Here is a 12,329-nt window from a genome sequence, read left to right as displayed (position 1 = left end):
TACTCTTTTTTCTCTCTCCCATGTGACTGCTCCCTATTTTCCTTTCCATGACGCGCGTCATGAGCAGCTTTCCTCTTTCTTCCTTGAACAACGAACAAGCAGCAAGCACAGTAAAATAGCAAACTTGGAACCCGCTTCACAGTTCTTCATTTCTTTTTCTCAACTAAATTGCTTTTGCCTTCGTCATTTCTCTTTCATTTGTCCATACTTCATCCATCCCATTATCTCTATCATCTTCGTTCTTACCTTCTAATCTTTTAGTTTCTCCTCTCTCTCTCTCTCTCTCACAGTTTCTCTCTTACAGCTTCAACAACAAATAAGTCCCCCTGATGAAGCCTTGAATGCTGAATCATCCTTTTATCTTTCTTCCATGCGTTTTAGTTTCCAGGCTAAAATGCATCTTCACTTCATTTTCTGGCATGTTCAGGAACTCTCTCATAGTAAGGTTTGTTTTCTCTCTCTATTTTTCCTCTTCCTCTTCCTTCTTTTCTCCGTAAATCTTCTCCTTTCCCACAGTTTATGCATTTTTAGGATGCAAAAAAGTTTAAACCATATAACCCATCCCAGTTGGTGGTTACCTGGTTAAACCAGTTTGTCACCAGGTCCAACAAGAAAACCTAACCAGTTCGCCAGTTTTCTTATTGAACCGGTTGGCCAAGTCCCTTTTTTTTTTTTTTTTACCAAAAGTAAAGAAGAATCTAAAAACTCTTAGTTTTATTGTGATGTTTCTACTTTTTCTATTGGGTTTGGGACTTTGGGTTTCGTTAGTAATTTAATATGTATTGTGGGTCTTTAATTAGATATTTATATCAATTGAACAAAGAAAAAACAGCGGTATAAATATTTAATTATTAGCTGATAGATTTTTTTTAGTGTATTTTCAGAAGAAAACCAAATCATCATCCTTCCACAAATCATCGATTCATGTTAAAAGTTGTAAATACAAAATATTTTGAATATATCTATGTTTAAATTTTTTCTTTGGAACCTGTGGGTAATTTTTCCAACTTTTTATTTGAAGTTTGGTGAAAGAGCACTATAAAAAGAATTACAAATTTGTTTGATTCGTTCTTCTGAACTTTACAATAATAAATTTAGGAGAATGAATATTTGTAGAAATTGAACTCTAAATTTTAAGATCCATAATGCCATAGGCTTAATTACGTGAATCGTTGTTTGCTTCTTTATTGATTCCAGGCTCGCTTCGGTGAAACATTTTCCTTTCCAGACTCATTTGACTGTACAGTTTGAGGTAATTAACTAAATAAATGCTTTATTTTTTATTTATTTCATTTTAGTTGTTTGCTACGTCTTATGATTTTTTCTGCTTAAATAATTTCCATAACTGTGTGAAGTTACGACACTTTGGGGGCTAAGCTATGCTTTCTGGTACTCAATTTTGGGAAATCGCAGGAAATCCTTTCAATTTTGTTTAAGAAAAAATTCTCCATTTTTAGAGAGTATTTATTAATCATTAATTTACATTGTTGTCTATAATATCTTCTGGTATGGTATAACTTGAGAATTCCTGTTTTTCTTGTGCTCTCTCATAATTAATTAGTTTCAGTTATCGTCTTTCTGCATTGTCAATTTTCATGTCATTATTTAGATTTTATATTAGTTGGCAGCGAAAGTATGTAACAGCCGAATGAACTCTTTTTACTTGATTTTATATTTATAATATGAGAGACTATTAGTACTAAAGCAACATTAAGTAAGCATATGTGATTGCGTTTTATTGCATCAGATGGCAGTGATTGTGACATCAATCAGGTCAAAGCTTGCAGAATATTTGGTGGCTCCAATTTCACAAGGAGCTACTTATTTGTTCTGCTTCAAGCAGTTCATTGGAGGTGTTGATAAAGCAAAACAAGAGCTCGAGGCAAAACTAGAAGACGTGAAAAAGCGCAAGGAAGAAGCTGACCGAAAAACTGAAGAAATAATGCCATCTGTGAAGAAGTGGTTGGATGATGTGAATGCAATCCTAGAAGAGGAGCAAAAGCTGCAACAAGAGCTTGAAGGAGGACGAAACAAGTGTTTTAATGTGTCACTCAGATATTCTTTAGCAAAACGAATGGAAAATAAGGCTAAGCAAATGATAGATCTCAAACAAAATTCCAGCTTTGAGCCATTTTCTCAACTGATCCAGCTTCCTGGCATTCCTGACCTCTCTTCCAAAGAGTTTATGGATTTCAACTCAAGGAAATCAACTTATGATCGTCTTTTGGAGGCAATTATAGATGGCAAAAACAAGATGGTGGGGCTGTATGGTATAGGGGGCTCAGGCAAAACAACTTTGGCAAAGAAAGTGGGCAAGAAAGTGGATGAGTTGAAGCTTTTTGACAAGGTCGTCATAGCAGTCGTTTCTAAACGCCCAAATATTCTGAACATTCAGCAAGAAATAGCAGAGCAAATAGGCTTGCAATTTAAAGAGGCAACTCAAAGTAATAGAGCACAAAGGCTCTCAGAGGGATTGAAAAATAAGAAGATTCTTATAATCTTAGATGATGTATGGGAGTATCTAAGGCTTGAAGATATTGGCATTCCACCATTTGGGGGTTGTCACATCTTGTTAATCACTCGCCTTCGAGATGTATGTGTCTCTATGGATTGTGAAAGTAAAATTGAGCTGCCTCTCTTAACAGAGGATGAGGCATGGGTTTTGTTCAAGATGCGTGCTAACGCAACCAATGTCTCAACGAATGAGTTCGATAGCATCGGAAGGAAGATTGCTTATGAGTGTAAGGGTTTGCCTATATCAATTGTAACAATTGGAAGCACATTAAAAGAAAAGAGTATTCATACGTGGAGATCAACACTAGAAAGGCTACTACGTCCCCCACCACATGATATTGAAGATGATTTGAAGACCCCTTATGTAACTCTCAAAGTAAGTTATGATAATTTGCCTAGTCCGCTAGCTAAGTCGCTCTTCATATTGTGCTCTATCTTTCCCGAGGATCATGAAATCCATATAGAGGATTTAATTCGTTTTGGCAAAGGGACTCCTGAGCTTGGTGAAAGAATTTACACAATGGAAGAAACAAGGAATAGGGTTTTAGCTAACATTGAGAAATTGTTAGATTCTTGTTTGTTAATGCATACCAGTAAGCAGGCACATGTAAAATTGCATGATGTGATTCGAGATGTAGCCTTGTGGATTGCGAAGAAGCAATATCAAAAAGTTCTAGTGGACAACCAAGAAATTTCAAAGATGTTAATTGATAACCACCAAAGTTTGAAAGATACAAAGGCAGTGTCCTTGTGGAATTTGGATAAGGGTTTTGAGCTCTCTAAACAATTGCATTTTCCAAAACTTGAGATTCTGCTACTTCAACCTTATGGGTTCATTCAAGATATTGGAGCAATGGAGTCACTCAAAGTCTTGGCACTCATAAGACATGCATTTGAGTGGGAATTGCGGTGGTGGTATCCAACATTTGGTTCAATTCCACAATCAATTGTATCATTAACAAATCTTCACACCGTATGCCTTAGAGGGAAAATTTTGGGGGACATATCTCTTTTGGGTGAACTTAAAAGATTGGAGATTCTTGACTTACGTGGTTCTCGATTTGATGAATTACCTGCTGGAATTGTAGATATGAAAATGCTGAAACTTTTGGATATATTTGGTTGTCAAATTGAGAAAAGCCCTTTAGAAGTAATTGGAAGATGTGAGCAGCTTGAAGAATTATACTTTTGGGACCACAAATCTGTCATCCCCAGAAATTCTCTCTCTTTCAAATTTGAAGAGGTATGTTATCTATGATTCCAGATTAATTTGTGACTATCGGGATGACTCTTTTCAAGAATATTTTGATAGTTGTGATGAAGCATTAAGAGCTTTATGTATACAAGGCTTTAGAGTCTCTGATTTGAATTTACCAATGAAAGATCACATTCTGAGAGCCAACCACCTTTGGCTAGATAATTGTAGGTGGGATTATAAGGATATAAATTTTCAGATAAAGCACTTAGTGATATCCTGCTGTCAAGAGAAAAGATTCATCATCGAGAACCCTAATATGAACATTCTTCAAACACAACATGTGTTCTCACAATTGATCACTTTAAGATTGTCTAAAATGAATAGTCTTGAACGAGTGTTTCAAGATTCATCTCTCAAATGCTCGCTCCCCATGTTACAAGAGCTATGGATACAGAGTTGTCCTGAATTGAGAATTTGTATCTTCTCGCATGCCACCATTATGAGCCTACCAACATTGAGAAAACTTCATATTGATGGTTGTGACAAAGTGAAATGGCTATTGTCTTGTTCCTTGGCTTCTTATTGTCCTTTACTGAAGGAAATAATTATAAGCAATTGCTCTGAATTTGAGAGGCTCATTGATGAAGAAGCTACACATGGGGATCCACTATTTCATGATAAGCAACATCATCCATATGTAAGTATTATTTGCAAAATTCCTCTTAAATCATTGCATATTAGAAATAATAGTCTGTGTTCAAACATTCGATGAAAAATATTTATCTTTTCATTTAATTTTTAAACTGAATTTTTTTGCTTTTCTCTTTTGGTACACATAAATTTGATATCCTTTTCTCAATTTATGTGAAATCAATGCCTTTTTATTTTAACTTCTGTGCTGAAAAAAAAAACCTAGAATCATGCTACTGCTAATAATTCACTTGTAGGTGATTTTTTTTTCTTTTTGTTTACTCTACCTTTTTTTTTTGGAGAACAAATTGAAGATATTACTTTTTTTCGTTTAATTTGAAAAATCTGTGCTTATGATCAACAATATATATAAGCATAAATCATGTATATTCTCAATAACCAACAATAGTCATGTTATTTTTCTTTTTGTTTATTCTACCTCTTCTTTCTTTTTAATTTAAAGATAGCCATGTTTACTCTTACCAAAAAAAAAAAGAAGATAGCCTTGTTTACAATCGTATAATATATGTATTTATGTTTTAAAAAATATTCTTAGTAAGAGATAATAGTCATTTTATTTTTGACTTGAGTTCATTGTAACTATATAAGCCTCTTTTTATTTTGAAGTTTTCTGAGCTCTGTATTTAGGCTGCACGATAAAAACTACTTTTTAGGTTTTTCTTTATTTTCAAAATAACAACATACTATTGCTTCTTCAAGCTTTGTATTTTTCATATTAATTCTTATTAATTCTTTTTTGGCATCAAGTATTTATTGTGGGGAGTACTTATTCAAAGTTGTTCTATTTATAATAAATTGGCATTGATGCATTTTCCATATATAAATGTTCTTTCTTTCTTCGTTTGGATTTTTCTGCCATGCTTTTTTGTGGATGTGAAAAACCACTTTTTGACGGTGCCTCTCTCGGTCTTAAACAATTGTATGTTTATATTTCAATTTTTGGTCAAAGAAAGATTTGTGTTGGTCAAGAAATATATAGTATGTCTACTTATATATATATATATCATTAATTAAATGTTATAGCAGGTTGAATTTAATCATGTAGCAAAACATATATAGAATATTCGTTTGTTAAATACATGTTGAGATTATGTTAATTATCACCATTTAAAAAATACACGATATCAATTTCAAAATTTTGGCCAAAAAAAAATCAATTTCAAAATGCAAGTCTTGTTATCATAAAGTAGTTTGGTAAATCATAATTTCTATCACCATCTATATATTAATTGTGGAAAGTAATTAAAGAAGCTAATATATTATAATTTAGTGTCGTTTCTTTCTTTATTTAAAGACTTTTAACTACATAACAATGTTTGTACAATGAAATTCTATATCTTTGCACTACTGCTAGTCCTCAGTATAAAATATAGTTTGCAGTGCACCTCAATGATAATATTTTTAAAATATGTAGGATACATATATAATCATGTATAATTGGAGAACCTTGTATAATGAATATAAAGAATTTGACCTAAATATTGTTGCTTAATATTTATGTTATATACTAAACATTAAAGAGGAGATTAAGGAGTAAGTAGCAATAATAAATAAAAGTCCAGTGACCAAATTTTATATTAAGTTAAAATTATTGGGACTAAGAGATTTTTTTTATAGATTTAACTACTAATTATGTTTTGTAACCAAATTACACTGCTACTTCTACTTTTCTTTTTCTTTTTTCAGTATTACAAAAATTATTTATAAATTGTCTACTTGTATTTTTTTTTTCTTTTTTGAGTATTACAAAAATTATTTACAAATTGTCTTTGTTATCTCATTCTTGCGAGCGGCACTTTAAATTTTTTGTTTTATATTTTGTCTATAAAATAATGATTTAGGATACCACATTTTAAGATAAATGTTTTTCTTAAATTTTCTTTTGATATTTAAAAAGATCTCTCTTACCGTGCCTCTTTTACTGCTATTAAAATTTTTTATATTTTCATTTCAAGTTTTGGTAATAAAAAAAGTCCTGATTGTTACTATATATATTTGCCCAGTTGTTAAAAAGGATTATTTACTAGCAATAGTTGGCAATAATTAATATATAATATAAGAAACTTACTGGGTTTAATCTCCAATCTAGTTAGAGTAAAAAGCAAGTTGTTTTTGTACAGCCATACGCGATCGTGGGGGCTTGATGTGAGGTTGCTTTTGTTATTTTAAAAAAAAAGTAAGTTGTTATAATCAGTCCATTTCATAATTTTAATTTTAATACATTTACAGGGAAAGGAAACTGACAGTGCTTATGTGGGCATTACAACAAAAAGATTCAATCAGTTGCAAAATCAGCAATCCTTGATCCTTTTTCTCAGGTTGAACAGTCTACAAATTAGAAGGAGTGGAAAAAAGAAAGGTATATTGGAAATCCAAGTCAGAGAAAGAGTAGAAGATGATGATGAATCTATTAAAACACAAGAACCTCTAAAACTGGATTCAGAGTTGAGTGAATTAAAATTAGGTAGTCTACCAGAATTAGAATATATTTGGAAGGGCCCCAGTCAAATTGTGAGCCTCCATAGACTTGAAGATGTTTTATTGCAGAACTGCCCAAAATTAAAAAGTATCTTCACTCTAGCTATTGTTGCAAGCCTTCCAGAGTTGAGAACACTTGGAGTATATTATTGTGGGGAATGGGAGGGAATATTTTGTGAAGAATCACTCAAAAACCTTTCTTCTTCTAATATTTGCTTCCCTAAACTCGAGAGGATTGACATATATAATTGCAACAAAGTGAGATGGTTGTTATCTTATTCTCTGGCATCTCATTGTCCTTCGCTAGAGTTTATATTCATAGCCAATTGCTCTGAATTAGAGGGGCTTATTGGTGAAGAAGCTGCACATGGGGATCCACTACTTCATGATATGCAAGATCATCCACAGGTAAGTCTCATCCGCAATGTCTCTCTCTGTTTTTTGTTTTGACCAGCAAATCCGCAATGTCTCTCTTGAATCATTGCATATTAGAAATAATAATAATCCATATATGTATGTTGACGCATTGGCTAAAGTAGCCATGTTCAATTTACATCTCCCTTTTATTTGAAAATTTTTTGTTTGCTATCGTATAATATATATATTTGTATAATCATTAAACATAACTTCTACAGTAATTATTTTATTTTTGACTTCACTTTATTATACCTGTATAAACCTCTTTTTATTATTAAAAAATTTTCTTGGCTATATATTCAGGCTGCACGATGAAACTATTTTTTGAGTTTTCCTTATTTTCATAATAATAAAATATTATTTCCCTTTTTTTTAAATAACAACTTTTATTTGTCAGATGCAGTAACATTTTACATTTCGTATTCTGCATTTTGGTCAAGTAAATGACTTTTTCATATTGCTTTTGCTATTAGGTATTCATTGTGGGAAGTGCTTATTCAAAGTTATTTTTATTCAAAAATAAATTAGTGTTGATGCATTATATAAAAACTACACATACTTTAAGAGAAATATTTTTCGTTTCAAATTTTTTCGCCATGCTTTTCTTTTCTTTTTGATGTGAGAAAATACCTTTTTGTGGCTCTTTCTTTTTCTGCTAAAAATTAAGTTAACATTAGTATTTTTGTTCAAATAATTCTTGTCGGTCAAGAAATATTTAATATGTGTACTTCTTGTTAAAAAAAAGATATATATTATTTATTAAATGTGATAGAGTTGTTATAATAGAGAATTAACATAATCATGTAGTAAAAAGTATATACAACATTTGCCAGTCACACATTTTCCATGTTACTATAAAGATTGATTGAGTCTGGTAAAACGCGTGTCGAGATTATGTTAACACAATTTTAAATGATCAATTCGGAAAATACTTATAATGGCTAACATAATATAAATTAGTGTCCGCAGAAGTTCTCACAAGAGATTTCAAACATTTTGATAAAATTTTTCTTTCGCTCACCTACCTCTTTTTCATAGAATTTTTATTTAGCATTTACATTATAATACTAAAGATTAAACTGCTCAAATTTTTCTTTTTCTTTTTTCAGTACTACAACTATTATTTGCAAGCTGCATTTTTTAATTTATCTTCCACATATGAATTTGATAAAAATTTTAATCTCTTTAGTTCATTTTAATTTTTTCGTCAAATAATTAATTTTGTTTTCCCAAACAACACTTTCTGATTTTTATTTTTTATTTCGTCAAGCAAATAATTATATGGAATTGTATTTCATTTAGAATAAGTTGGAGCTGATATAATATCTACAAATTATGTATATATACACAATATTTGTTAAATTTTCTGTGGACGCTAAAAAGGTCTTTGTCAGTGTGCATCTCTTATTGTTATTAAAATTTGTATGTTTTCCTCTCAGCTTTTGTACGAAACTAAGTAGCATGCTTTAATCTCTCAGCAACCTTTGATCCGAAATTGTTCTCAACTTGAGAGGCTTGCTGAAGAAGCATCATATGAGGATTGGCTACCACTTCTCAAACTGAAGTACTTACGCTTGTGGTCAGTGCCGAAATTGAGAGAGATCTTCCCTTACGTGAGTGTTTTCTCTCACTATTTCTTTTTTTATTTGTGATTTTTTATGGATAAAATTGATAAATGTCTTTTAAATTATTTATCAAATATAACACTTTATATTTTTCATTTTATAGCTTCGTCGGAGAAATAACTTCTTTGTTATTACAGAAAGTACTTGTTCATGATTGTTTTTGTTAAGAATGAATTAGTGGAAATATTTTCTCATTTTCTTTGGACGTGAGAAAATTCTTTTTACAGGACCTATTTTCCTTTCCTCTTGTTTACTTTTTAAATTTATTTGAAAATTTGTGTTTACTATGAAACGATATATTCTAATGAAAAGCAATAGTCATTTCAAATTTTATTTAATATTTTGCGTCTATGAAGCAGTCTTCTCATCATGAAATCAAGTTGGAAATTACATGAAGTATTAGCAATGTTCCCATTAATGCTTGGTTGCGGAATCATTTTTTGTTTTTGTGAGCAGTTCTTTATCATGGAAAGTATGACTTGTCCAAGACTGTTTGATTTGAAATAAATCAACATTGATGCATATTTATACATCATACATTGTGTACGTGTGTGTGTCTATATATATTTCACATTGTATCATCAATAGTATGTACTATAAGAAAAGTTGAACTTAATAAAATTCATCTTACTGAGCTTATATTATTACCGTTTTATAAATATGTGAAATGAATGGGGTTTACTTTTTAATGTTACAGTGCTATTAAATTTATGTGGTTCACGTGTGTGTATTATGTTGAATTTTCATCTAATCATTGAATATATTTACTTCACAGAAACACGGGAACGACATAGTGAGGGTGGTGAAGTCAGAATTGTATTCGCTATCATTACTTGATCTACCAGAATTAGAATATATTTGGAAGGGCCCCACCCAAATTTTGAGCCTCCATAGACTTGAAAGCATTACATTGAGGGAATGCCCAAGATTAAGAAATATGTTCACTCTTGCTATTGTTACAAGCTTTCCAGAGTTGAGGAGACTTTATGTAAGAGGATGCGATGAAATGGAGGGAATATTTTGTGAAGAGTCACTTAAGAATCTGTCTACTACTTCCACTCTTTGCTTCCCCAAACTTGAGACCATTTTTATATCTCGTTGTCACAATGTGAGAAGAGTGTTCTCATATTCTCTGGCATCTCATTGTCCTTCATTGAAGCAAATAATTATAGAGAATTGCTGTGAATTGGAGGCGGTTGTCGAAGCCTATGAAGGTGAAGTAGCTGCTCATCATCCAAGGCTGTTTCCGAAACTGAATAATTTGGATCTCAGGAAGTTGCCAAAGTTGAAAGAGATTTATGAAGGTTATGAATTCAACCACCTTTCTGGTACTATAACAATAGAAGATTGTCCAAACATATCAAAAATCTAAAAAATCCCATTAGAAGGCAAGCCCTCATCATCAGGTTCGTAGCTACACTTTTTCTTTCAAACTATTATCCTATTTAATCAATGAAATAATTTTGTGCATTACAATTTCTATCGTTATATGAAAAATAAATGGTCTTCTATTACGATAAAAAGATTCTATCTTAACACATACACACACATCCCTCTATTTTTTTTAATGAGAAATTGGAATCAGTCCCAAAAAATTTTCCATGTCTATATAATGGTTGTCATATCAAAATCATAATAATGTACTCGTATTAAATAAGTGACATGTCATGGTAATATTAGAAGTTGAATAATTATATAGAACTCAAAAATAATTAATTTCTACCATTTACACATTCTTAACACTTTATTTCCCATCATTATAAATAGTTAGCTCTAATTTAATACACATTATCTAAGGACCGTCTCGAATATTGTGAAGAGTAAACAAGGTTATTAATTTTTATTTTGTCTATATGTTCCATTTTGATTAAGCTGCTAATTTTTTTTTTTGGTCAGCCTTGGAGATCAAATTGGAAAGTTAGATAATGAAGGGTTGATGGTGAGGTTTGGATCTTCCAATGGTTTCTTTATCTGCATTTGTGTTAATTTGTGTGTGAAAATATGTTGGATTTGCATCAGTGTGTTGAAAATTTCACAAAAACCTTTTTTTTTTAAAAAGAAGAAGCTTATTTTGAAGTTGTGTTTTATTTTAGTCTGTTGAAGCTATGTAACTATATTCAAGATTGCACACAAAATACAATAACTATGTGGCCCTTGTGTGCACAACTTATTTTATTTCAAATATTGTATCAATGATTTCTTATGTTATTCTTTATTTCAATCTCGCAATTTAGTAGTTATTATTTAAAAAAACAATCTTGTATATCCATTTATATTGGCAAAAAATCATCACAAAAAAGGTTTTTCAAATAGAAAAAAGGATAACATACTTTTAAATTGTAGACGAATAAGTTTTGAAGGTCTCACCCATAACCTCTCCACACTTGCTTCATAATCAAAAGGATAAAGTCATGTTAATGTGTATAAAGTATTTCAAGTGAAACTTTATAATACAATCCATCAATTTGACAATTGCAAATAACTAAAAATTTTTTTAAGAATTTCTGACATTTTGTATAAAAATTAAAACAATTTTTAAGAGAAAACATCATTAAAGGGATGATAATATTAATCCATCATCAAATAGAATTAGATTCTGTTATAAAAAAAATTAAATTATATCTGGCTTCTACAAGGAATAGTGATAAATGATAACTATAAAAAGAATATGACAAAACTTCCTAGTGTTTAATTTAACAATAAAAATATCATCCATATTCCACTTCCTATAAACCAAAGTCCCATTGATAGGTCTCTGTTTTTCCCCTTTTTTATTCATATAAGAAATTAGGATTCTTTACATTCATGGATTGCTACATTTGAAGAAAGTTTAATAGAAGAATGTAACTACAAAATAGAAATAGTCTTGAGAGTTTTTGAAAAGGTACTAAGCTAGAAACATAAATTTTCTCTTTATTCAATCTACAAAGCACAAATCCAAATGCTTTATAATCCTAAGTGGGACCAAGCTTAAAAAAATTGAGGGATGATTGTGAAGAAAGAATATCACTCATCATATCTGCCATGGCTTAAAGATTTATGCATCTGTGCTTCTCATTCTCATGAATATCAAGTAGGTGGGAAGAACCTGTTGAGATTGAATGGCAAAGTATAGAACCTCTTCATTTTTGCCATCTCCTTTAAACTTTCTAAACTTTGGCCCTCATGTCATCCCTCTATCTTTCTTTTACTTTTCAACCTCGAGCTTGTTGTCAAGGAACATCGCCACGATCAAAGCCACTGTGGCCGGTGATGAGAATACGGTGTTCATGAGTGTGTTGAACTGCAAAGATGACACATTGTCACACATAAAAATGAGCTCTTGATGTTCGAAAATTTCAGCAACAATGCAGGGATGGTTTACTTCTATCTTAATCAATAATCTT

General features: G+C 31.1%; 1 protein-coding gene across 1 annotated transcript; it reads left to right on the top strand.

The window, feature by feature from the left end:
- The first annotated feature begins 1,747 nt into the window (after positions 1-1,747).
- Positions 1,748-10,315, top strand: LOC114727617 (putative disease resistance protein At5g05400). Its single transcript, XM_028914307.1, has 5 exons — positions 1,748-3,757; positions 4,311-4,409; positions 6,653-6,782; positions 7,209-7,309; positions 9,719-10,315. Exons 1-5 carry the CDS (start codon positions 1,748-1,750, stop codon positions 10,313-10,315), a joined length of 2,937 nt encoding a protein of 978 aa, XP_028770140.1.
- The last annotated feature ends 2,014 nt before the right edge of the window (positions 10,316-12,329 follow it).

This window comes from Neltuma alba, unplaced genomic scaffold (assembly GCF_004799145.2).
Source record: "Neltuma alba isolate B1F8T4 unplaced genomic scaffold, ASM479914v2 tig00012499_pilon, whole genome shotgun sequence".
Lineage (NCBI taxonomy): Eukaryota > Viridiplantae > Streptophyta > Magnoliopsida > Fabales > Fabaceae > Neltuma > Neltuma alba.
Note: the sequence above shows the minus strand (reverse complement) of the source record. Positions and strands in the feature narration are given on the sequence as shown.

Coding starts and splice junctions, on each gene's coding strand:
- LOC114727617 (XM_028914307.1), top strand. CDS start 1,748: ATGGCAGTGATTGTGACATCAATCAGGTCAAAGCTTGCAGAATATTTG. Junction 3,758..4,310: donor TCTCTTTCAAATTTGAAGAG/GTATGTTATCTA, acceptor CCTTTACTGAAG/GAAATAATTATAAGCAATTG. Junction 7,310..9,718: donor ATATGCAAGATCATCCACAG/GTAAGTCTCATC, acceptor TTTACTTCACAG/AAACACGGGAACGACATAGT.